The sequence below is a fragment of the Aotus nancymaae genome, unplaced genomic scaffold (assembly GCF_030222135.1).
Source record: "Aotus nancymaae isolate 86718 unplaced genomic scaffold, 86718_ANA_hifiasm-v0.15.2.pri h1tg000062l, whole genome shotgun sequence".
NCBI lineage: Eukaryota > Metazoa > Chordata > Mammalia > Primates > Aotidae > Aotus > Aotus nancymaae.
Window position 1 is genome coordinate 15,551,390 of NW_026988476.1, and position 27,235 is coordinate 15,578,624.

At 38.4% G+C, this 27,235-nt stretch overlaps 2 protein-coding genes across 3 annotated transcripts in view; one reads left to right on the forward strand and one right to left on the reverse strand.

Annotated features, from left to right (window-relative positions):
- MIS18BP1 (MIS18 binding protein 1) overlaps positions 1–26,262 on the reverse strand; it is a 61,685-nt gene extending 35,423 nt beyond the window's left edge. Inside the window, exons 1-8 of one of the 2 annotated variants that reach the window (XM_064365837.1) lie at positions 26,173–26,261; positions 19,117–19,751; positions 14,739–14,846; positions 14,036–14,511; positions 7,261–7,334; positions 5,449–5,579; positions 3,456–3,543; positions 1,880–2,037 (exon numbers count right to left, since the gene is read on the reverse strand). In XM_064365837.1, the coding sequence (XP_064221907.1) occupies positions 1,880–2,037; positions 3,456–3,543; positions 5,449–5,579; positions 7,261–7,334; positions 14,036–14,511; positions 14,739–14,846; positions 19,117–19,660 (1,579 nt within the window). In that variant the 5' untranslated portion in view covers positions 19,661–19,751; positions 26,173–26,261. Of the gene's footprint in view, positions 1–1,879; positions 2,038–3,455; positions 3,544–5,448; positions 5,580–7,260; positions 7,335–14,035; positions 14,512–14,738; positions 14,847–19,116; positions 19,752–26,172 lie in introns of both variants that reach the window. The other variant, XM_064365838.1, reaches the window with a different exon arrangement.
- Positions 23,436–23,852, forward strand: LOC105719953 (polyadenylate-binding protein-interacting protein 2). The gene has a single exon (XM_012456283.2). It carries the CDS (start codon positions 23,457–23,459, stop codon positions 23,829–23,831), a length of 375 nt encoding a protein of 124 aa, XP_012311706.1. The 5' UTR covers positions 23,436–23,456; the 3' UTR covers positions 23,832–23,852.
- Positions 26,263–27,235: the final 973 nt, after the last annotated feature.

Here is a 27,235-nt window from a genome sequence, read left to right on the forward strand (position 1 = left end):
TGACTTTTCATAAAAAGAGGAAGGATTGAGAAGGATCTAGAGCAATGGTAAGTGACTTTTTGCTAGCTCTGGGGAGGCAGTCATCTACATATTTAAGTTATTCTTTAAATAGTGTTCTCTGCATTAGAAAGGATAAGCAGTTTCAAGGGTTGAAGTTCAAATGCGGGTTAGGGAGTGGTTAGAATAGGATAGAGGTACATGTATATCCAGTATGGTGCTATGTTTTTGGTAGAAGGATTCCTGAACTCTTTTTTAAGTTTTTCTAAGTTCTGTAAAGCTCTTGGTTACAAGGTCAAGGTAAAATCAGCAGAAATGTTTATAATATATTTCTGTAACTTTTACTCATCTATATTGTTTACAAAGAGCTGTAAGTTAATATTAATGTTCATACCTTTTTTTTATTTTTTGAGACAGAGTGTCACTCTGTTGTCCAGGCTGGAGTGCAGTGGTGCAATCTCGGCTCACTACAACCTCTGCTTCCACGGTTCAAGTGATTCTCCTGCCTCAGCCTCCCGAGTAGCTGGGATTACAGGCACCTGCCACCATGCCCAGCTAATTTTTGCATTTTTTTTAGTAGAGATGGGGTTTCACCATGTTGGCCAGGCTAGCCTCAAACTCTTGACCTCAGGTGATCCACCCACCTTGGCCTCCCAAAGTGCTAGGATTATAGGTGTGAGCCACAGAGCCTGGACATGTTCATACATTTTTATACATGTGAAGCAGATTATAGTGTTGGCAAAGACCTGATACAGAACAGTTCTGCTCTGGCTAGTTGGTCTCCTTATATTAAAAAAAAAAAAAAAAAAAAAAAAAGAGGAGAGCCGGGCGTGGTGGCTCACACCTGTAATCCCAGCACTTTGGGAGGCTGAGGTGGGCAGATCATGAGGTCAAGAGATCGAGACCATCCTGGCCAACGCAGTGAAACCCTGTCTCTACTAAAAATACAAAAATTAGCCAGGCATGTTGGCAGACGCCTGTAGTCCCAGCTACTCAGGAGGCTGAGTCAGGAGAAACACTTGAACCCAGGTGGTGGCGACTGCAGTGAGCTGAGATCGCATCACTGCACTCCAGCCTGGCGACAGAGCAAGACTCTGTGTCAAAAAAAAAGAAAAAAAAAAGGGGGGCGGAAAGAAAGAACAGTTCTGCAATCTATTCTTGTACAACAGTCATTCAAGGAAACCATTTTCTTGAATTTCATTTCCTCCACAAAAGGAAGCAGATTTTGCCTATTTGGAGGAATGAAATTTAGCACAAAAATGTGTCTTATACAATAGGTTTGAGGTAGGTTGGCAGTTTAAACACTTTGGGTCAAGGAAACTGAAAGAACAATCATCTTTCATTAATATGTTTATCAGTGTTCTTGGTATTCTGATTAATAAAAAGATGATTATTAATATTATTGAGCCAGGGCCTCACTCTGATGCCCGAACTGGAGAGTCCAGTAGTGCAAACAAGGTTCACTGCAGCCTCAACCATCCGAGCTCAAGCGATCCTCCAACTTTAGCGAAGAAGATGGGAACACAGGCATGTGCTACCATGTGTGGCTAATTTTTTTGACTTTTAGTAGAGACAGGGTCTAGTCATGTTGCCCAGGCTGGTCTCGAACTCCTGGGCTCAAGCAATCCTCACACCTCAGCCTCTCAAAGTGTTGGTATTACAGGCGTAAGTCACTGGGCCCAGCCATAAATGATATTTAATGAAGCAAGCTGAATGCTGACTATGATCAATCTACATTATAGTTATTTCTCATTTTGTAGTGAAGGAGTAAGAATTTTGGGGCAGTATAAGTCAAAGAATATAATACTACACACATTATAAACAATGTAGATCATGGAAGAATTTACCACTGTACCAACAGAGAAGTAAAGACAAAACATACCCGAGTTATCACAATTAAGATAGTAAGTGGTGGTGGCTCTTTGAATGGTATCTGTTTGGTTTTCTCGTGCACCATTTTTCATTGATTTTCTTATGTCAGGGACAGATCTTCCAGTTTTCTGTTTTTTTCTGGCCTTTTCCCTGTTCTTTTCACCAGCCCTAAAAGCAATTGTTTTTCCTTAATACTGATTCTCAAAAAAAACCAACAAAGAAAAAAACCCTTTCATAAACAAATAAAAATCCTTCACAGAAAGCTCTTTCCACCCAGGCAGGGTATCTTTAATCTTACATTATTAATCCTTCATGGCTCCCACTCCCTCCTTCACAAAGAACTGAGGTGTAACAACTTAAGTCAAAGGATTCAAATATGATCTCCTAACTGCTTTCTACTATATGCTCTTATAATTCCTATTTAAACTGATGATACAGGAAAACTACCAGACAACTGCCAGTTGCCTGTTTTTATAAATAAAGTTTATTAAAACACTGCCATGTTCACTCATGTATATATTATCTATGGCTACTTTTCTGCTACAAAGGCAGAGTTGAATAGCTGCAATAGAGGCAATATGCCTGCAAGAATATTATTTTTGCAGAATATTTCCTTTACAGAAAAAACCTGCCAGCCCCTGCTATCAATTATTACATTTGTGCTGTGATTAAGTTTAAACTCTGTCTCCCCTATGTGCTCCATAAGGGCAAGAAGTAATCAAATTCTTCTTTGTTTCGCCAGCATCAACTATGGTGGCTATTAAGTAGCAGACTCCATAACTACCGAGAAAATGAATGAAAAAAAAAAAAAGGAGCAAGAACTGTACATTAGTATTTAATAACTGCATGCCTTTTGAAGGGCAGAAGATTAAGAATTACTCTTTGATGTATATCAAAAGTTTCATTTTCCTTTGAGATTTACTGAATATGACAGAAGTTCTAGTAAAATGTTACTGCTGGCCGGGCGCGGTGGCTCACGCCTGTTATCCCAGCACTTTGGGAGGCCGAGGTGGGTGGATCACGAGGTCAAGAGATCGAGACCATCCTTGTCAACATAGTGAAACCCCGTCTCTACTAAAAATACAAAAAATTAGCTGGGCACGGTGGCGCATGCCTGTAATCCCAGCTACTCAGGAGGCTGAGGCAGGAGAATTGCCTGAACCCAGGAGGCGGAAGTTGTGGTGAGCCGAGATAGCGCTATTGCACTCCAGCCTGGGTAACAAGAGCGAAACTCCCTCTCAAAAAAAAAAAAAAAAAAAAAGTTACTGCTGCAGAAATGCTTCACAGACCAAAGCAAACTTCTCAACTGGCATTTCAAACAAATACCTAAAACAGGTGCATTTAATTAAATGTAAATTATACCTCAGGCCAGGCACAGTGGCACACACCTGTAATCCCAATACTTTGGGAGGCTGAGGTGGGCAGATCACTTGCAACCAAGAATTTGAGACCAGCCTGGCCAATATAGCAAAATCCCATTTCTATTAAAAATACAACAATTAGCTGGACATGGTGGCACGCGTATAATTAAATGTAAATTATACCTCAATAAAGTTGGCTTCTAAAAACATAAAACAACATTTTACCTTAATTGTTCTAGAAAATTATCAATGTGCTTTTTCCAATTTTCTGGAAATCCAAACATAAATTTCCTTATGAGATAGTTTGGATACCCTATTTAAGGATAAACAACAAAAAAAACGTATTAAAAAGTCTCGAATTTTAAAGAGATATCATTAATTCATTAAATAATTTAAGAAATATGTACTTATTGCTTAATATGTGCCAGGCACTATTACAGATATTCAGAATTCAGCAGTAAACAAAGCAGACAAAAACTCCCATCCTCATGGAACTTGCCTTATAGTGTGGATAAAGAAAGCTAACCAACAAGTACAATATCTTGTTTGTTAGACAGTTATGCAGGGAAGGTAGATACAGATATCAGTATGTTTATTGAAGAGTAGAGGGGTGAATAGAAATTTAAAAAAGGATAATCAGGGAAGTCTTTAATGAAATAGCATCATTTGAACAAAGTGACTGAACTATGTGGCAATATAGGGTTAGAATGCTGGAAACAGAGAAAACAGAAAGTGAAAAACAAGAGTATACCTGGCCTGTCTGAAACAATCAGGAGGCTAGTATACTTGACATGGCATAAGGAGGGGTTAGGACTTAGGAGTCCACTCAGATGAGTAACAGAGCTAGTAGGAAGTGTGAGAGATTATAATACAAGACTATTAGAGTCATTTTATAGAACTGGCCATTTACTTTGGACAATATGAGAAGCTATGGAAAGATTCCAAGCAGAGGAGATACAGGATCTAGTTTACTTTAAAAGGACTGCTACAGTAAACTGCTATTTTGAGAAGAGGCTGTGGAAGGGCAAGGGGAGAAAAAATGAGACCAGTCAGGCCACGGTAATGATTCAGATGAAAGATGAGGAAAGTCTGGACTATAATGAGGCTGCAGAGGTCTGAGTTTTGGATATATTTTGGAGATATATTAATAGGATGCACTGACACACACACACTGATGTGGATGAGAGAAACTGAGAATTTAAAGATGCCTCCAAGAATTCTGGCTAACCACTGGACACATGGAAAGATGGGGAAGACTATCAGTTTAGCAAATTTAAAGGAAAAGATCAGGTTTTAGATATATTAAGTTCAAAAATGCCTACAGACATCCCAGTGGAGATGTCAAATAAACAGGTGGAAAATTAACTGGTACTAAGGGGAGAGGTCTTGGTTTGAGATATAAAATTGGTGTTTATCATCATATAAATTATTTTTAAAGACTAAAAGGAATCAGCACACCACGGTACGTATTAATAGAAAGAGCCCCAAGCTATCCTATTATGCAGAGGTAAAGAAGAAACAGGGAAATACACAAAGAAATTAAGAAGGAACAGGCAGTGAGGCAGCATAAAAATTGGAATATGGCATTAGAGAAGCTAAATAGAGTATTTCAAGGAGGTAAGTATGATGAACTCTGTTAAGTGTATACTGCAATATGGAGGCCACTGGTGACCTTGATATGGGTGGTTTTGGTGAATAATTGGAGATTAAAGAGAGTTCAAGAAAAAAAAGAAAATTCAAGAAAAATTAGATTTACAGTAGCAAATATAAACAAACTATGAGTTGTTTTGCTATAAATGAGAACAATAGTGGCTAAAAGGAGATATGTGGTTAACAGAGGGCAGGTACCTGTTGTCCTGGCTATTTAGGAGGCTGAAGCAGGACAATCACTTGAACCCTGGAGGCAGAGGTTGCAGTGAGCCGAGATTATGCCACTGCACTCCAGACTGGGTGACAGAGCGAGACTCTGTCTTAAAAAAAAAAAAAAAAAAAACCACACACGCACACACACAATCACGTAACTTATTTAAAATTGTCAATAAAATTATCAATTTAATAAAAGTTTTACATATACATAGTATCAGTTATGTTTTAATTTTTAGTTCAGATTTATTCATAATTTTAAAATACCTAATTAAAAAGTTAAAGTATATTACTGTGAGAAACAGTTAACTGCTTTACTTCTTAAAATAACTTATCAATAACAACAGTCATTTACCTGCTTCTTTCATGGAAATTCGGTCTATCATGCCTTTTAATATATAAACGTTGCCTGATAAAGTCCTAAGTTTATTGTGCTCAATCCGCTCTATAATTACATTACTGTGCCAGTATATATTAGTGATATCTCTAAAGAAAAAAATAGTTTTGGTAAGGTTAAAATATTCACATACAAATTTGTAACACAAAATAATTTTACACTCTAGCTACAGCAACACTAATAATGTTATTAGTCTAATTACAAAATATTTGAGGGCCAAACATTACAGCAGAACTCAACTGCTTGGCTATTGTAATCCTCAGATTATGTACCAAAAAAACTATACTGTGGCCAAACCATGTTCCTCCTATAAAATATTATTGTAAGAAAGCAAGGGCCTTGTCTAAATATCTGATGCTGGCAATAAATACTTGAAGCTTCAGCTTAACTGATGCTGAGCTTCCAAAGAATGATTTCCCTGTCCCTCTCTTTCAGTGTCTATACTTTGTTAGCTTTTATGCAGAGAAGCAGATTGGATCCAGCTAATCTTGTGTTTTTTTTCCCCTTGCTATACAGCCAAATGTTTTAACCTTTCATTTTTGAAGGTACCAAAAGAGGCTTAAGTGGGAAAAAACAAATTATGGTATCAAATCACAAACCCATAATCTATTCTTCATATTTCTTTAAAGAATATGAAATAGAACATATGAAGATGAAGATGTATTAAATAAATGATGAACACTGTCCCATTCATCAGATAACTAGTAATAATAAACATACGAATGATAAGCATGACAAATAAGGAAGTCAAGTTACTTTACTTTGGTCAATTGGAATTAAACTCATACAGTATACCTTAATACACTGTTACTTCTCTTCAGTTCTTCTTTTGCTTTATTTACTTATTTAAGAAACATTTAAATAACACTGTGAAAGCACTGTTCTCTAGACTTTCATTTAATCCTCAACACAATTAACAAGGTAAGTAATACAATTATCCACATTGTACAGATGAAGAAACAGATTGACAGGAGATATGTAACTTGCCCAGGTAATACAAATAGTGAGCAGCAGCAACAGAATTCCAACAAAGGCAATCTACACTGCATCATCTTGAATAGCAAGGAAATGGGCACAAGGCAGACAGATAAAAATGGACTATACAACTTACAAACTTACATATAAGTACCTTAAACAGTTACAACTTTTTTTTTTTGAGATGAGTCTCGCTCTGTCACCCAGGCTGAAGAAGTTATAACCTTTTATTACAAATATTTGTAGCACTAAGAAACTGGTCTTGAAGAATAGGAAATGGTGCTAAGACAGCAGCAGAATTAGGTAAAGCCCACTTACCTGATGATGCTCTCACTTTAGGGAGAACCAGACAGTGCCAATGATTACTTAATATGTAGCTTTAGGGCAAAATTTTAAGTAATTTTGATTCCTTTTCTGGATCAGTAATTAATATCTGGTTGTCCCAATTTAGGTGGGAGAATATGAACTGAAATGCATGTAGTAAATATTAACTGATCATATATAATTAAGCAGATAATACCAGTCTACTTATTAGCACTTCAGAAAAAAATAAAGCACTATACAAATTTGAACTGTCACTATTTTTAAAAAAAGCTTGAGTAAACATGCAAAAACAAGAAAGCTGGTAGCAATGAACGTGGCTAGGACTTGAACAGTAATTTTACTTTTTTGCCTTCAGTTCACAACCTCATTAGGTCTTTGTTTTGTGGAAGATGCTATTTCTCATGCATCACCTTTTAAGTGCTTACACATAACTAAAGTTTTATTAAAAGAATATTGAAATATTATACTTACATCAATTTTCCTTCTACACATATAGCGGTATTATTATTGATGCTTTTAATCATCCATTCCTGTAGCTGAATTACCTAATCAAGTACAAAACAAAGAACATATTTCCTGTATTACTTGCAGCACACGCTTTACAAAATTAATTTACATTAAAAGAAAAAACTTGTCTAAGTAATCCAAATATTCCTTAGTGCCCATTTATATAGGATTCACATTCTATTCTAGAAAGTAATAGGTAAAATTCTTGTATATAATTAAACAGAAAAGACTGAATTCAGGTTGTATTACATTTGCTCTAAACAATTATACTTCATTCCATTATCAAATCTCAACTGATGGGAGAAAAAAAAATCATGTAAAATCCCAAGGTACAGATTAAAACACCAAGTCCTGGCCAGGTGCATGGCTCACGCCTGTAATCCCAGACCTTTGGGAGGCCGAGGCGGGCAGATTACGAGGTCAGGAGTTTGAGACCAGCCTAACCAACATGGTGAAACCCTGTCTCTACTAAAAATACAAAAATTAGCTGGGCGTGGTGGTGCGCGCCTGTAATCTCACTTACTCAGGAGGCTGAGGCAAGAGAATCGCTTGAACCTGGGAGGTGGAAGTTGCAGTGAGCTGAGATCTGGCCACTGCACTCCAGCCTGGGCAACAGAGTAAAACTCTGTCTCCCAAAAAAAAAAAAAAAAAAGAGTCCTATAAAAAGCCCAATAACATGGAGTGAAAAGAAGTCAGCTATGTTTTGTAACTAAAAAATTAGAGCTTTTTTTTTTTTTGTAAAGTTTAGAACTGCATCCCAATTTTCTACCAACTAAAAAGGTGACTGCTGGTAATCTACATTTAACGGCAATTTATTCCAAAGTGAACATGTGAATAGCTCAGAGAACTCTTTTATTATTTTAAGTAAAATATCATTTTACTGGAAAAAAATTTGACCATCTGTGCAAAGAAATTCTTGTATATATTTCATAAAATTTAAGATTGAACTACAATGAGAAAAAAGGTCAAAATTTATGGAATAATTTGAGTGCAATTTACTTTATATATAAAGTTATACATTCACAAATAAAGACAAAATCTCTAGTTGTACTTTTATACTGAGTCAGGAAAAGACATTAAAATGTGACAGTCTTTGTTACGACACATGTCAATTATGTTCATTTAAAAAAATTAGAAGTAATGGCCAGGGACAGTTGCTCAAACCTGTAATCCCAGAACTTTGGAAGGTCAAGTTGGGAGGACTGTTTGAGCCTAGGAGTTCAAGACCAGCCTAGGCAATAGTAAGATTCCACAAAAAATTTAAAAATTTAGCTGGGTGTCATGGTACACCCTGTAGTCCCACCTACTGGGGAGGCTGAGGTGGGAGGATCACTTGAGCTTGGGATGTCAAGGCTGCAGTGAGCCTCGACAGGTGATGGAACAAGACCTTGTCTCAAAAAGTAAATACATAAAAATAAAAAATTATAGATAGGATGGTTTATAAGCCGTGGGTCTCAGTAGTAATGGCAAGGGGAGTCACCATCTTGTTTCACCCCTCACCGAAGACACAGACATGGCTTCTGTTTTTAAGCCCCTATTAAATGTTTATTTCTGACAATAAAAAAGTATAGGTAGGACTTGGGGAAGGAGCAGTAAATAATACTCCCTTTTTACCATCTCCCACATTTGGAACTACATGAGATATATCAATGCATCAGTCAGATGTAGATAATCCTGTACCATACTATTATACTGTTTATATAAGATATCAAAACATTCATTATTCATTCAACAAATTTTGGTGCGTTCTACACACTGTTTTAGATAGCGGATTCAGTGAGAAACTAAACAGCTGCCCTCTTAGGTCCAACATTCTTGTGTGTGTGTTGAGGTGGGGGGCAGAGGCAAGCAGGATGGTGGCACTAAACAAATATGAAAATGTCAGGTAGTGATAATTACTATGAAAAATAAATATAAATCGAGTACTTTTTTAGACAAAACAGTCAAGGAATGTCTTAGAAGAGAGAAGCGAATAAAGTGAGGGATGAGTCACATGGATATTAAGATGAAGATTCTCCCAAGCACAGAGAGTTAGACCAAAGACCGAGGTAGGCACACGGAAAGGCATAGTAATTTGAAAGGAGTATGTGACGGGGAATAAGTGGTGAGGCTTGAGATCTCCAGGATTAACTAAGTACAGCTCCATAAACCATGGTAAAGGCTTAGTGTTTTCTACTGAGATGAAAAGTTACCGGAGGATTCTGAACAGAATAACAACATTTAATACTTTAAGGGGCTGTTGGGTAGAGATGAGACTATATAAAGATTTTAGCTTCTGTCTGGAAAACAAGACTGAAAAGGAGAAAAGCAATATTGGAAGCAGGGAGATCACTAGGCTATGACAGTTAACCCTAGACTAGGAGGTAGTGGTCGAACAGTGAAAAGAGGCCACATTCAGGAGAGTAGAGCCAATGGAATTTCTTCATGGTTCGGATGTGGAGCATGAGAAAAAAACAAGTCTGAGATTAATCTAAAATTTTGCCTAAATACTGGGGCCAATGATAATACAATGTACTAAGAACAATGGAGGAGAAGGTGCAGTAAAAACATCAAGAATAAGAATCTCACATTTTCTCACATTTTAAATTTGAGATGCCTATTTGATATCAATAGAAAAGTCATACAGACAACTGCACAGAGAGTAGAGTTTAGAAGAATATTCTGGGCTGGAAACATAAATTGAGAGCTATCAGCATAGAGATGACATTTAAAGCTATGACACTGGAGATACAGTCTAGAGAGTACATATAGGTAGAGAAACATAGGACTGATTTGTAGTAATTCCAACATTTCTAGGAGTGACTCTGGGGAAAGAAAGAGTAAAGAGCAAGGAGGACTGAGAATGGATGGCCAGCCATGTAGTAGAAAATCAGGAGATATCCTGGAATACAAAAGACAAAGCATAACACTTTTTTTAGAAAGACATTTTGATTCACTGCATTAAACCTTCATGAGAAACTGAGAATAAGAATTAAGAGGCCAAGCACGGTGGCTCATGCCTGTAATCCCAGCACTTTGGGAGGCCGAGGTGGGCAGATCAAGAGGTGAGGAGATAAAGACCATCCTGGCCAATGTGGTGAAAACCTCATCTCTACTAAACAAAAAATTATCTGGGTGTGGTGACATATGCCTGTAGTTCCAGCTATTTGGGAGGTTGAGGCAGGAGAATCACTTGAACCCAGGAGGCGGAGGTTGCAGTGAGCGGAGATCATTCCACTGCACTCCAGCCTGGGGGACAGAGCAAGACTTCATTAAAAAAAAAAAAAAAATCAGTCAGCCAGCTGCGGGGGCTCACGCCTGTAATTCCACCACTTTAGGAGGCTGAGGTGGGTGGATCACTTGCAGTCAAAAGTTCGAGACCAGCCTGGCTAACATGGTGAAAATCTGTCTCTGCTACAAATACAAAAATTAGACAGGTGTCGTGGCACATGCCTGTAATCCCAGCTACTCAGGAAGCTAAGGCAGGAGAATTACTTGAACCCAAGACTGCACCACTGCACTCCAGCCTGGGAGACAAGTGCGAGACTCTGTCTCAAAAAAAAAAACAAAAACCAAAATCTGTCACTGGATTTGGTGTTATAGAGATGACTGATGAACTTGGAAAGGGCAATATTCATAAAATAGTGGATATTTTATGCATAGTCCAAAGTGAAACATGTTCAAGAAGGAATGGAGAACTTAAAACCATGAATACATAAGACCTCTTTCAAAGTATCTTGAAGGGAAACAAAAAATGCTGTAGCAGCTGGAGTTTGATAAGGGATAAAGGAAAAATGGACTTTTATTTGCAAGTTTTTAAAAAAATGCAGGCCATATTTCAACGTGTTTATATGCTCAAGAGAATGATCTAGAAAAGAAAAATTGAGGGGGCAATTGAAAAGGCAATGTCGTTTAGATGGTAAGAGGAAATGAATGGGTCCTGAAAAGGGACATAAATACTTCATCCATTTTTAACAGGAGGGAAAGCAGAGTATGTGAAAACATAGCAGCAGTTAGATTTTGTGATGGGATTATGAAGTTCTCAATGAAATGGGAATGAAGAGAAGGCCTGGAGGTTTTTGGAGAGAAAAAGTGAGTTACTCCGATTGACAAGTGAAATGTACCAGGAGTAATGGGGCAATACTGAGAGGTCATTTAAGGTTTGTTGTCAAATTTAAATGAGATGAGTCAGCATAGTTGTGTGGTTTTGCTACAGCCATTTTCAGCTGTCTGGTACAGGAATGTAGAATTAAATTTAACCAGGGTTGAGATTTTGCCAGTGGAAGACAAAGAGAAAAGAAGAGTTGAGACTTATAACCTATAATGGTTATAGTGATGGACTAGGGAAATGAGGACATGAGAGCTGATGGATGAATGCTGTCTTAGTGGGGTCAGAACATTGATGGGGAGGGGTAGGAGAACAGTGCTAAAGGGGAATGATCTGAACTATAGAAGTTGGCAGTGAGAGAGTGGCACATCTGAAAGAAAATTCAGTGCATGTTTATTTGGTAATGAGAAGGATTGGGGATGTCTATGGTAGAGGGTAAAGGTAGGAGAAAGGTCACTGACTATCAAAAAAAGAAGGCTGGATGGATCATCTCAACGAGTGCAGATGTAACCAGAGATTATGACAGAAGTAGTAGGGGGAAAACTTACAGATGTCAAACACTTAAAAACGCAAGGTCATAACTAGGAGGTTGTATTACAGATGTATACAACTGGTAAAGTCTTATGGCATGTGCTTCAAAGAAGCTTTAGAAAAAAGGAAGAAAAAACTGTCTGAAGTAGCAATAAGGAGAAAGAGAAACACACCTTATGTCATCTCTAGGTCCAACAGAATGCGGGATATGAGAAAAAAGGAGCCACCACTTGAGTTGGTTGTTTGTAGAAGCCGTATTTTAGTTAGAGCAAGGTTAAGAAATCTTCATAGAAGACAGGGAATAAAACATTTTGCTGATGCCATAACTGGAGTTCAAAAGGACACAATGTAATGTATGTAGAGTTAGGTATGAGTGAGAAATTGAGACAGAATTATGATGTACAGAACTAAATAGGGATAAGAGTCTTGGGAAGCTTGGACTTCTAGTGGAAACTGAGATAAACAGTACTATAGAGATGATGGAATTAGTACTACGGGGCCTCTTAGAATAGTTGCCTTCAAACTTTTCTGCTTAACCCACCTCACACATTTTTAAGTCAACATCTAAAACTTTTCATCAAAAGTTTAAATATTTTCAGGCCGGGCGCAGTGGCTCACAACTGTAATCGTAGCACTTTGGGAGGCCAAGGAAGATGAATGACCTGAGCTCAGGAGTTCAAGACCAGCCCGGGCAACATGGTGAAACCCCATCTCTACTAAAATACAAAAATAAAAATAAAAAAATTAGCCAGACATGGCAGTGCATACCTGTAGTCCCAGCTACTCGGGAGGCTGAGGCAAGAGAACTGCATGAACACGGGAGGCGGAGGTTGCAGTGAGTCAAGACTGTGTCACTGCCCTCCAGCCTGGGCGACAGAGCGAGACTCCGTCTCCAAATAAATAAATAAATAAAAGTTTAAATATTTTCAAATAATGTGATTTCCAGTGAATATACTGAGATACAAAACCATAACTGGTATGTCGTGCTTTAAAATTTACATGGCTACCAGGGTGGCTTAGGTGCCCAAGAAGCCAGCCTGGGCAACAGAGTAGGGCCTCATCTAAAAAATTGATTATTAATTAAAATTTAGATAGAATTTATACACCATCTCAATTTTATAACCCCCATCATCCATTTAAGAATTAATGGCTGAATGCAGTGGCTCACACCTTTAATCCCAGCATTTTGGAACGCTGAGACAGGAGGATCGCTTGAGGTCAGGAGTTAGGAGACCAGCTTGGCCAACATGGTCTCAAAATATAAATAAATAATTAATTAATAGGCAAACCTTTAACAATTGGAAATTTTACACTCCATCTTCCTCCTTAAGTCTGTATTTCCTTTCCACTTTCTTAGAGAATTCATCCTAATGTAACAGTTTGATGCTTTAAAGTCTTTTATTGGGCTGGGCGCGGTGGTGCATGCCTGTAATCCCAGCACTTTGGGAGGCCGAGGCGGGTGGATCACGAGGTCAGGAGATCGAGACCATCCTGGTCAACATGGTGAAACCCTGTCTCTACTAAAAATACAAAAAATTAGCTGGGTATGGTGGAGCGTGCCTGTAATCCCAGCTACTCAGGAGGCTGAGGCAGGAGAATTGCCTGAACCCAGGAGGTGGAGGTTGCGGTGAGCCGCAATCACGCCATTGCACTCCAGCCTGGGTAACAAGAGCGAAACTCTGTCTCAAAAAAAAAAAAAGGCTTTTATTGATTACTCTATATTTAATTTGGGAAAAATTCTAAATTCTTCAGATGCTACAATTCCTTTCTATCTTAATTGATCTAATTATTTTAACAGCACCCTAAGTATTAGAAAAAAAGAGCAGAAATAAATTCAGTGTTCATTACCAAAGGGAACAAGTAAATTACTGAAGACTACACAACTAGTAATACAGCAAGATAAGACTTAACACCTGGGTCTTGTTACATTCAGCTCACTGTTCTTTTCACTAGGTCACACTGTCACTATAGTATATAATAAAATGCGATAATGAAGACACTGTTAATAATGAAGCACACAGGTTCAAATCCTAGCTAGGAAAAAAAAAAAAAATGAGAGAACATTAAAAGCTCTTGAAGAATGGGGTAAAAATAGAATATCTGCCTTAAAAGTTTTCCCACCTGATTTTTTTTAACTTGATTTGTTACAGTTTGAAATATTCCTGGAGAAAGCTTTGAAACATTTCTTTTTGACCTCCGAGGTATTGTTATATGAAGTCTTGGTGTTGCAAGTACAATTTTACATGTATCTTTCGTGGAACCTGGTAGACCAGTCTCTCCAGGCACTGCTTTTTCATCTCCTTTCTTAACTTCCTGTTGCGAAGTCCCTTCTGTCGTCCTCTCACTCTCAGAAATCGTTAACAGACTGCCAACAGGAACACAATTAGTACTGAGAGTCTCGGCATTAGTATTTTGAAACTTTTCATCAGCAGAATCTACGCCTTCTAAAACAAATGTGTCCTTTTTAGACCCAGTGGTTGCAACTACATTTTCCTTTGAGTGAAGAATTTGTTTAGCCAATTGAGCTCTAGTTAATGCCTTGTTTGGGGCTTCTGCAGCCAAAAAATTTTCCTGTTCTTGGTTCAGAGTTGGAAGGTCTGCAAAAAACACGAAACAAAACAAAATTTATAGAAGGATGACATAAAATTAAAAGTGAAATTTAGGTTAGGACTGTTCCACCCGCCTGCCCAGTCTGAGTGTCTCTTGTACGATTCAAGCTCTTGTCCACAGCCAAAGTTTAATGCCCACACAGGGAAAATAATTACCTAGGACATTTAACAATATACTTAAGTAACAAACTAAAAACAGACAAAAAATAGTTTACCGTAAGTTAAATTGTGCAGTGATGCTTTCTTTTCCTGCTGGCACTGAATCTTTTGTTGGACCGGGAGGAAAGTATCATTATTTGATGATTCTAGAGGAGCTTCTTGGACTGAGGTTAAGGTTTTGTTTTAAAGAAAGAAGAAGTTGAATTGTATTAGTCACAAAGAAAAAAAGTTTTTAAAATTCTTGAAACAAAGACACTAGTAATGATCAAACCAATACAGTACTTTTGCAATATATGATAGTTACATACATTTTTCACTGTATTATCTTTTCATACCTTTACCTCGTTCTCTATACCAACATTATGAGGAAGAATTTTTTAAAACCTTCTCCAAGACAACCTGCCAGCTTTAGACAAAAGTATTAGACTTAGAAACCTAGAGATCTGTAATTCTGGTGCTGCCACAGATTGGATACATATATGTTAAGCTTACAATATAAAGTGTCACCCAGTCTTGAAAACTCTGATTCTTCTCTGCTTGCTGTAAATATCGAAAGCATGAAAGACAAAGAGTTCGAACTTATTCTTTAAAAGTTAAAATGTGAGATGCAACAGCAGACTCAACCATAATTTATGTCCTTTAGACAGCTTTTTAGTAGGCCTCCAAACACTCAGAAGTTGAAGGTTTCTCAACTAAAACAAATAAGGACTAATAGCACAGCTTACATTTTATTATGCTTTACCTCTTAGATCTTTGAAGTTTAATGTTTCTCAAATATAGTTTTTTCACACAAAAAGGCGGTGATAATAGACTTAAAATTTGATCCCGAGAATAATTATCTTATATGTTTAATTTTAAATCTTATACTTGAAAAAACTGGTAGTGACTATGCTTTAATTAAGTATGCCACTTTGATCTCAGAAATCGTAATATAAAGATTTTGTTATAACAACATGTCACAAAAAGAAATGATAAATTTCTACATCTTTAACTCATTCTATTGGAAATGGTAAGGCAATTCAGTAGTAATTCAATCAAATGCAACAAGTTATATTTATTCACTTATTTGGGAATCCAAGGTTCATGAAGACTCTCTAAAAGGTTTCTAAAACTATATATAAAATTTGTGTTTGTATTTGTGTGTATATTTTCTGGGGGAAAAGGTCACCAAATTCTCAAAACAGGTATTCCTTACTCTCAAATGCTACCTTATTATATTTAAACACTTTAATCTGCATTATTTCATTTGCTTCTTCCTTTTATCCTAGGCTATACGACAAATAGACAACTTTGTGAGTCTCCCCACTTCTACCCCCAAACTCCCTTAGAAAACTGTGTTGGAATATGTCACTGTCTTGGAAATTCAACAATATACCTACAACCTACTGTATAGTGGTTAAGAACATGGGCTTTCTAAGAGATACCTATATTCAGTTCTCAGCCTATCACTTGTTACCTATGAGACATACAGCAAGCAGACTTACTCTCTCTATAATCCCCATTTACAGACTTCTAATGGGTACCTACCCATAGTGTTTGTTGAAAGGATTAAAAGAGATAATAAGGCCAGGCTCGGTGGCTCACGCCTGTAATCCCAGCACTCTGGGAAGCCATGGTGGGCAGATCACCTGAGGTTGGGAGTTCGAGACCAGCCTGACCAACATGGAAAAAAACATGTCTACTAAAAATACAAAATTAGCCAGGCATGGTGGCGCATGCCTGTAATCCCAGCTGCTCGGGAATGCTGAGGCAGAAGACGTGCTTGAATCTGGGAGGCAGAGGTTGCGGTGAGCCGAGATCATGCCATTGCATTCCAGCCTGGGCAACAAGACTGAAACTCTGTCTCAAAAAAAAAAGAGACAGAGATAATACATGTAAAATATCTTTCATTATCAATGACTGAAACTCAGTAAAATCTCAATTTCAACTGTTGTAGTGTCTATCTTTCCAGATCATTCTCTCAAATCCAGTGACTATCCAAACAAAATGTACACTTCTTCACAATCCCTCATCTCCTTCAGATCCTTTGCCCTCATTGATCAACTTAAATTTCACCATGACTCCTTCACATACACCCTCAGCTCCCCTGTCCTCTGTCACTTTATTCTATTTGGCAAAATTACAATCCAGTTAAATCCAACTCCCTCCCTGTTCTACACCAGCACCTTAGCAGCTACACAGGGTTAAAGGAAAACTCACAGCCATATTTAGTGGTTCCAGTTTAAATTCATGTCCACATATCTTAAACAGCTCTTCTGTGTTACCCAGGAAATCAAATTTAGGCCTCTCCCAAACTATTTTCAAACCTCTACCTCCTCAAACTGTTTTTCACGTTCGCTTAGCTGATGACTTTACTTCTTATTTCAGATTATTTGTGAAGTCATACAATAATGACCCACCAATATCTGTGTAAACAGCTTTCTTTTCTGTTAACAATTGGTCTGCTGTGTTCTGGTCAAACCTCTAATGATGCATTAGATTATATTTCCTCTCAATCAATTACTAAAGGGCATCATACTAGCAATTTCAATTTTTTTCTTCCTACTCCATTATTCCCAACAGCAAACAAAAATGCTGCATTTCACCAAGTATTAAAAATGATAAAACTTTAAACTACACTTGCCATTATTTCTTTGCCCCCCTCAAAAAGAGCTGTCTACATTCACTATTGCCATTTCCTCTTGTCATGTTCTCTCTCGAATCCTTTCAAATGTTTTCACTGCTACCATTCCTCCAAAACCACCCTTAAAAAGTCAACAATGACTTCATATTGGTGAATCGACCAGTAGAATCTCAGCCTACTTGACCAATTAGAAGCAGTAGACAGCTGACGACTCCCAACTTAAAGTACTTTATTCTCTTGGCTTTCACTGTATCACTCTCCTGGTATTCTCAGTGGCCTTTCTACTCTACTCTTTTTTTTTTTTTTTTTTTGAGACAGAGCTTTGCTCTTGTTGCCCAGGCTGGAATGCAATGGCGCGATCTCAGCTCATCACAACCTCCGCCTCCCAGGTACAAGATTCTCCTGCCTCAGCCTCCTGAGTAGCTGGGATTACAGGCATGCACCACCACGCCTGGCTAATTATGTATTTTTAGTAGAGACAGGGTTTCTCCATGTTGGTCAGGCTGGTCTCGAACTCCCAACCTGAGGTCATCTGCCTGCCTCGGCCTTCCAAAGTGCTGGGATTACAGGTGTGAGCCACGACACTCAGCTGGCCTTTCCACTCTTTATTCTACCTTCTAAATGCTGGAGTACCCAAGGACCCAGGTCTTGAATGTTTTTTCTTTCTACACTTACTCCTTGATGACTTCATCAAATCTCATTGCTTTTGAAATACCATTTGGGTGCTAGAAATTCCCAAATGTACTTTTGTTGCCTTGATCATTTTCTTATATTCCCATTAGTTTTTTCCAACACCCTAATTAATACCTAAAATTAGATTTTTAATAGACATTATCAAAATTAACATGACAAAAATATTAACTATTGAGCCCGCACATCATTCTTCCTTCAGTCTGTCCCATTTCAGTTAAATCATCCTCTTGGTTGCTTAGGCCACAGTCAAATAACAAAACGAAAAACACCCTGAGCTGTCCTTTATATCTTTTTGTCTTATATTCCACACCCAATCTATGAGCTAATCCTATTGGCTATCCCTTCAAAACACAGCCAGAATCCAGCCACCTAGTATCTTCACTACTAGCACACGAACCAAGCCAACATTGGCTGTCATCTGGCTTATTGTAGTAACTATTTCAGAACAGCCAGAGTAGTATTTTAAAAACTTAAGTCATTGTACTCAATGGTTAATCAAAAAACCAAAAAAAACTTCATAATTCAGATCTTGTCATTCACATGCTCAAAACCCTCCAATGCCTTATTCTGCTCACAGTAAAAGGCAAAACTCTTATATTTACCTATAAGGCCCTTATATTATCTGACCCACTCTTATTTCTCTCTCCTCAGCTCTATCTAATCACTCCATGATACACTAACTTCATAGCTAGTCCTTCAACATGTCAGGCATGCTCCTATTTCAAGGCGTTTGTAACAGCTGTTACCTGCCTAGATCATCCTTCCCCATTCCTCAAGACACATGTATCTATTATCTCATTCAATTTTGTGGGCTCAAATTTCAATCTTCTTATTGAGGCTTACTCTGACCACTTCACTGAAAATTACATCCCCCTCCAACTCTTCCCCATCATCCTAATTCTTTTTCTTCTTTTTGTCTTTCCACTTTTCCTCTTCTATTATGCCATAAAAAATTACTTAATATGTTTATTATGTCTTCCCACCACATGAATGTGAGTTACACAAAGGCAAGGATTTTTGTCCATTTTACACACAGCTATATTCTAGCACCTAAAACAGTGTCTGACACATTAAACACTTAAGACATTACAGCTTTTTAGCTAACACATAAAACTAACCTCTTAGTGAACGGTTATCTGACTGGAATAATTTGTTGTTTTCCTTTTCTTCACAGAGATAGGTATGCTGCAGTAGTTTTTTGCCAACTCTGTTAGGAGTGAAGGTTTCACTATTTCCACTTCTCTGTGGTTCCAACAAACTATTGTTTCTTGATGGCTGTTCTTGCTTGTCACGCAGTACTTTTTCTTTCATTCTTTGAAATATTTTTCCTGGTGATTCATAGTTTGCTTTATTTTTTAATCCATCCTTTTTGGGCTTTATAACACTGATATCAAGAGAACTGCTGGAGATGGCAGCCTCTGCCAGCATGGTTGATTGAAATCTATTTTTATTGTTAAAAGTTGTCATTTCTAGGAACTGATTCTTTTTACGGTCATTCGACTTTAAAGAGGAGTTCTGATATTTCACCAAATCTTTTACAGGAGTAAGTGTGCCTGAAGGTATGCTGTCAAAAAAGATTGCATCCATGGGTAGATTTTTCCTTTGAGATGATGTCTCTGAAGGTAAGTAAATTCTTGGATGTTTCAAAGGTGTTGCAATCATCTTGACAGGACAGTAGCAAGCAAGTTCTTCTAACAGAAAATTCACTTAAGCACAATTTTCAGACAGAACTTCAGCAGGGACCCACAGAAACCTGTAATTCAATATAAAATCAGCCTTTATCATGCTTAGGTGCAGAAAAGGTTTAAAGTTTATATGCTTTCCACAACACTATACTAATTAAAATGTTTAACTGGTTCATAACAATGCTAGATAATCTATAGCTCACAAATCAGACTAAGATTTTATTTTTGTTAAACTCTACTTAAAAAAAGAGCTGGATGTGATGGTGCACACGCCTGCAGTCCTAGCTACTTGGGAGGCTGAGCAGAGAGGATCACTTGAGCCTGGGAAGTCAAAATCATGGCTGCAGTGAGCCATGATTGTGCCACTGTACTCCAGCCTGGGTGACAAAGAAAGATCCTGTCTCAAAAAAAAATAGTAAATAAATGATACATGCACATGGCAATACATTAGGTTACAAAAGATAAAGTTTTACAAATATAATTTTTCCCTTTAGGCACTTAAACTTTAAGGTAGCAACTACGATGATCTATTCTAATAAAAGCTAAAAAAAAAAACTATTCAATTATTTAATAATACCAATCCTGATTTTTTATGTTCCAGAGCATTTATATTTTAAAGTCTTAGTTGAAAAATCCTCAAATAAATGGTCTATTATTTTCATTCTGATTTTTTAATGCTATTTAAAATTTTTAGCAGAAACATTGTACTTAAGTTTACACAGTTTTAGCTTTGCTTTAACTTGTTTCTTATGTATAAGTTTTATTATTCACTCCTAGAAATTAAGGTTCTAGGCGAGGAACCATACAGTTACATTAACTAATATTTGGTAAATATTTCAGTCCAAGCATCCTGGAACTTACTAGTCTAGATTTACAGCATCTCTTACTGCTGAATTTATAACTATTCCAATTAGTTAACATCATATAAACATAAAAAACCTGTGACAGAAAATTCTAACATAGCCAGATCAAAAGATATCAAGTATCTTTATCTACAGCAACATCTGTAAAAAATAAGCAATTAATATAAAAATTATCTAATCCAATAATTTTTGATAATAGAGAAAAAAAGGAAAATATTCCTAAATTATAACAGCCAACAAAGAAGGGTATCTTGGAAGTCTGGAGCTCCAAAAACTGCTATAATTCTTCCACATCATATGAATCCTACAAATACGTATTAATGCATGCATGTATATGTTTACTATGTGCTAGTTCCAGGAGTTCTTGTGCTGGATGTTATATTAGCCATTCACTTCATTTCTGTTTTGTTTTTGAGACAGTGTATCTTTCACCCAGTCTGGAGTGCAGATATGTGATCAGGGATCCTTGCAACCTCGAAATCTGGGGCTCAATCAAGTCTCTTACCTCAGCCTCCAGAGTAGCTGGGACCACAGGTGCACATCACCACACCTAGCTAATTTTTGTAGTAGTGTGTGCCACTACACCTGAGCTATGTTTTGTTTTTGTTTTTTGAGAGGGAATCTCTGTCACCCAGGCTGGAGTAAAGTGGTGCAATCTTGGCTCACCGCAACCTCTGTCTCACGAGTTCAAGCAATTCTCCTGTCTCAGCCTCCTGAGTAGCTGGGATCACAGGCGCACATCACCACACCTGGCTAATTTTGTATTTTTAGTCAGAGATGGGGTTTCACCATATTGGTGGGTGGGGAGCGGTCTCTAACTCCTGACCTCAGGTGATCCACTCGCCTCGGACTCCCAAATTGCTGGGATTATAGGCGGGATTACAGCCTGTTGCCCAGGCTGGTCTCGAACTCCTGGCTCAAGTGATTCTCCTGACTTGGCCTCCCACAAGTGCTGGAAGTACAGGAGTGAACCACCATGTGTGGCTTAGCTGTTCATTTCAAAGAAAAAACAATAAAGCTGTATAATTGCTCAAAATCACAAATCAATAAACTCAGCTGGGTGTGGTGGCCCACACCTGTAATCCCATCACTTTGGGAGGCCAAGACAGGAGGATTACTTGAGGTTAGGAGTTCAAGACCAGGCTGACCAACATGGCAAGACTCTATCTCTACTAAAAACACAAAAATTAGCCAGGTGTGGTGGCACATGCCTGTAGTCCCAGCTACTCAGGAGGCTGAGTCAGGAGAATCACTTTAACCTGGGAGACGGAGGTTGCAGTGAGCTGAGATCACGACACTGCACTCCAGCCTGGGCAACAAAGTGACACTCCATTAAAAAAAAAAAAAAAAAAGAATAAACTGGAAAACTGCAAAGCAAAATAGCAAAGAATGTTCAGGTTTACACAATCTCAATTCCTCAGAGCCTAATGAAATGCTAAACAGAATGTAAAAACTGCAAATAAGCTAAGAGCAGTGAAAACAGACCCAATCTGTAATGGACATGCAGAACTGTCTCCATTTAAAGGCAGATAATTGTGGTCACATAGAAAGGCTCCAAGAACCAGCACAGAGATTTCTGTTTCCTAACATCTTTATTCAGGCAAGCAGTAGGATAAAGGTTGGGTAGCCAAGATTCTGAAAAGCCTTCAAATTCCACTTCCCCTCCCAAAGACGCAGAAAGTAAGAGACCTTTTTCCCACCATGTGATAAAGAGCAACTCAACATAAGTAAAAAAAAAAGCAGCCAATATTTGCCAGGGGTTTGTTAAAGACAGAATGCAGAGGAAAAAAATCGTCTACAATTTCCACTGACCACAGAGGCTTTGCAGAGTAAATAAACAAACAAACAAAAAACACTGAGTCTAGATAAACCAAGACAGATCTGAAGCTCCATTTCCTTCCCAGTTAAAAGAACAAAATAAATCAGCCTCTGATAAAACACAGGCATTTGTGGAGACTAAATAACTGGCATCCCTCAAGTGGAGGAAAGAATAGTTTGTCCTGAAGCCAACCAAGCACATTTGTTGACCTAACAGATGGAGGTCGCTCATTGTTAGTTCCCTCTCAGACCGGAGAAAGTATGTTTCTCTTTTCATCAACTGTTTAAAGTTGTTTGGAAAATCTAATCCTTAAAACTTATTCTAAAAGCTGACAAATGCTGAGGTACTAGGAAAAAAAAAATGTTTTCAACATAAAGACACAGGAATGGGAAAACCATGCAGGAAAGGGCTGGCCATAGCATTTATAGTACAGTCATGCACTGCATAATGATGTCAGACCACACATATGGCGGCCCCATAAGATTATACCTTATTTTTACTGAACCTTTTCTATATTTTGATATGTTTAGATACACAAATACTTATCGCCATGTTACAACTGCCAACAATATTCAGTAAAGTAACATGCTGTACAGGTTTGACGCCTAGGAGCAATAGATTATAACATATAGCCTGGGTTTTTGTAAGTACACTCTATGATACTGTCACAATGACAAAAATCACCTGTGAATGTATTTCTCAGAATATATCCCAGGCAGTTATAAGTGACACATATAAACACAGAACTGAAGCTAAACAATTGTTATGTATATGATCCTGAATATAACTCCTCCTCCTCCTCCCAAAAGATGGAACGTTCTTGTAAGAATTTACTGTAGTGGTAACAATAGTAATAGCTATTACTATGGAAGGGGTCGAAAATCCCAGAGCACACTAACCAAAACTGGGAGATAGAATTCGGAGTAAAAATAGAATTTTAAGTTAAGACGTAAATGATACACTTGAGGGGCTAAGCGCACGTCGAGCTGGGGAGCGGCGCTGCCTGTGGAGATCCGCGGAGGCCGACAGGATTCGTTGGCTGCCGTCCCCGCTGCTGTGCACTGGGTTAAAAACGACAACTAACATCAACCATGAAAGATCCAAGTCGCAGCAGTACTAGCCCAAGCATCATCAATGAAGATGTGATTATTAACGGTCATTCTCATGAAGATGACAATCCATTTGCAGAGTACATGTGGATGGAAAATGAAGAAGAATTCAACAGACAAATAGAAGAGGAGTTATGGGAAGAAGAATTTATTGAACGCTGTTTCCAAGAAATGCTGGAAGAGGAAGAAGAGCATGAATGGTTTATTCCAGCTCGAGATCTCCCACAAACTATGGACCAAATCCAAGACCAGTTTAATGACCTTGTTATCAGTGACGGCTCTTCTCTGGAAGATCTTGTGGTCAAGAGCAATCTGAATCCAAATGCAAAGGAGTTTGTCCCTGGGGTGAAGTACTAAAATATTTGAGTAGACGGGGCCCTCTTTTGGTGGATGTAGCACAATTTCCACACTGTGAAGGCAGTATTAGAAGACTTAATTGTAAAAAGCTCTCTCTTGTCACTGTGTTACACTTACGCATTGCCAAAGTTTTTGTTAGTCTTGCATGCTTAATATAAGTGCTGAGACTGTTATTAAGTAAAAAGCTGTCAAACATTTACTGAAAATAGAATTGGCCCCATGGCTTCATGTGAAGACAGCAAGGAAAGAAGCACCAAATTAAAAGACCTAAACCTTACTAAATTGTCTTTTTTTGAGGCTAAACTGGTCCCTTAGTGTTAACTAACACTTGTGTCTAAACTTTAAAATCATTAAATTTAATTTGAGTTCCAACTGTTAAGCATATTTCTCAATTCAGACTTAAATTTGATTATGTCCCCATCAAAAAGAATCTCCATTTTCTGAAGGTCTGTTAGTTAATTTGAGATAATTTGTTATAGACAGGTATGTCATATTCCTGAGGCTACAAGGTAGTTAGCAGATGAGTGCCAGTCCAGGTTTTTCTGATACGTTATTGTGTTAGAAATATCGAGTTCTAATGTTACATCTGAGGAAGTATGTAATTTGAGAATTGTAACTTCTAAGGGATTCACTGCATCATAGCTATGCCTGTGTGGAGTCTAACATATGACCAATACCAACCCATAATCCAGCCGAACAAAGATATTGTAACATTATGATTTGAGTGGTGCTTTTCCTTGCTTTGTTAACCATCACAAGAGTCTGCAGCACAACTTTTCTTTTAACAAAGCTAGAAGAGTTTTGGCTTTTTAAACTTTATATTTGGGTAGGTTAAGCTGCCATACGTGTTCAGTGTGAATAGTGTTTAAGTTGAAAATATTGTAAAAAAATTATATTTTTTCAAAAATATAAAAAAAAAAGAACTGAAAAAAAATGATACACTTGAAATAAGTACTCAGCGCCTATGACAAAGGGCTAATTTACATAACATTCAAAGAGACCTAATGAATCAATTTAAAAAAAATGTTCAAAACAGAAAATGGTCACAGGACATGAAAGACAATTAATAGAAGAAATAGAAAAGGTCAATAAACAAGTCAAGTGACACCTGATTTTACTAATAAATGGAAATGCAAACTATAACAGTGAGACTTCTTTTACATATCATATTGGTAAAGATTAATTTCAAAATGCAAGTCTGTATACCACTGACACAGAAATTCCACTTCTAACTTGTTTTTTTCCCTACAGAAACACCTACATAAGAATGCAAATATATATGCATCATAATAGCAGATATTCACTGAATATTTACATGCCAGTCACTATATAATCTAATAGCAACTCTAAAGAGTTAAGTACTGTTATTATTCCCAGTTTGAAAAGAGAGAAATTAAGGTATAGGTGGTTAAGTAACCTGGCCAAGGTTCACTTAACAGTAAGTGAGAAAGATGATCTGATTCTACCTCCAAAGTCTAAGTTCTTTACTAACAGGCAACATAGCATACAGAACCACTACACAGGAAAGTTCACGCTGCAGTACCTGCAGCATAAAATGAAATTACAGATGTCCACCAATAAAGGACAAAATAAATTCTGCCACATCCATACAATTTACATATTCAACAAAAAAATATATATGTACTTACATGGAAAAAATCCAAGAAATACTAAACTGAGAAAAAGTAGCAGAACATATAATTGCATTTCTGTAAAAATAAATAAATAAATAAAACACACATAAGCACAGAGAAAAAAATCTGGAAGCAAGTGAACCAAATTGTAAACTGTTATCTCTGAAGAGCAGGATGAAGTGGCCTATCATTTTCTTGAACTCCTGACCTTAAATAATCCACCTGCCTCGGCCTCCCAAAGTGCTGGGATTACAGGCGTGAGCCACCGCGCCCGACCATTTTCTAAATAATTTTATTAACATCTAAAGCTGTTTGCAACAAGTATGCAATTTAATCAGAAGAAAACATAAGCTGAATGGATGAACTGTTTCTGTAGCCCTGGATCCTGGGGCGCCAAGGGGAAGAGTTGGGTACTAAGGCACACAATTTTCCTACTTGGTATTCTTTTTTTTTTTTTTTTAAAGCGACTTTAGAACAAAGACCTAGAACGCTCACCATCGAAATAAATGTGAGCAATCGTGTTCTACTCTACAGTAGACACGCAACAAATAAACATCGAGTGCGCAGCTGTAAAATCAGTACCAAAGCCAGAAATCTACAAATATTAATAATAAAACGGCGTGGGCCAAGATGCTGAAAGGGCAGGACGCCCACCACCGGCGGGGACTCGCGGCGGGAGGCGAGAGAAGGGCGCGGGGAGGACGTACCTTGGATGAAGGGCCTAGCAGGGCGAGACTGTGGCAGTCCAGGCTTGGCTCTGCGCGGAGGGAGGGCCGGACGCCGCGGGGCTCGCCCCTCAGGCCCACGGTGGCGCCTGCCCGCGGCGGCCGGGCCCCAAGCGACGCTTACCTCCGCCGCGAGGTTCTCTAACACCCACAACACTTCCGCAATTCAAATTTGAAGAGCCCGCCCTCCAGTCAGCCTGGGATTGGTAGGCTCGGAATTGCGCCACCGTGCGTCTCACTGGGACGCAAGCAAATTTCTGGCGGCCTCCGCACTCGTGGACCGTAGTGTGTCCACAAAAATTAGGTGACCATAAGCTGTCACAGACAGGGGACGAGCTCCTCTAGTTGTCCTCAAAATTCGTTGCGTTTTCGCAGGGCACGCGCCCAACTTGAATGCCTCCATTCCTCCGGCGATGCTCTGTCGCGGCAAGGTTGACGTAGGAGACGCCGCAAGCCGCGAGCGCGCTACTGCGGTGAAGTTTGGCCCTTTCTGGCTGCCGTCCTCCCCTACGGGCTGTGCGCAGTAGCGGCTGCTATCCCTCCCTTTCTTCCCAGGAAATCTGCGTGCTCCCTGAGTTTGAGAGAACCTCAGTTTTTCTCAGTCCTCCATGTTTGAGGCGGAGAAAGAACATTTTGTCTTTGAGGGAATGATCGATTGAATATAAAGTTACGCACAAAGTGGGATGTTTAGTTTTAACCGTTTCCACAAGAAGTGTGATTTTTGGGGGTGGGGGGTGGGAGTCAGGGGGTCTCTGTGTCGCCCAGGCCTGAGTGCATTGGCACAATAATGGCTCACTGCAGCCTGGAACTCCAAGGGATCTTCCCACCTCAGCCTCCCAGTAGCTACAGGCGCGCGCGACGAGGCTTGGCTAATTTTAAAACTTTCTGTAAAGAGCAGGTCTCACCATGCTGCCCAGGCTAGTCTCGAACTCGTGGGTTCAAGCGATCTTCCCATCTCGGCCTCCCAAAGTGCTGGGATTATACAGGCAAGCAACTGTACCGGGCCAGGAAGTGATTTAAAAAAATTTTTTTATCACCTCACATT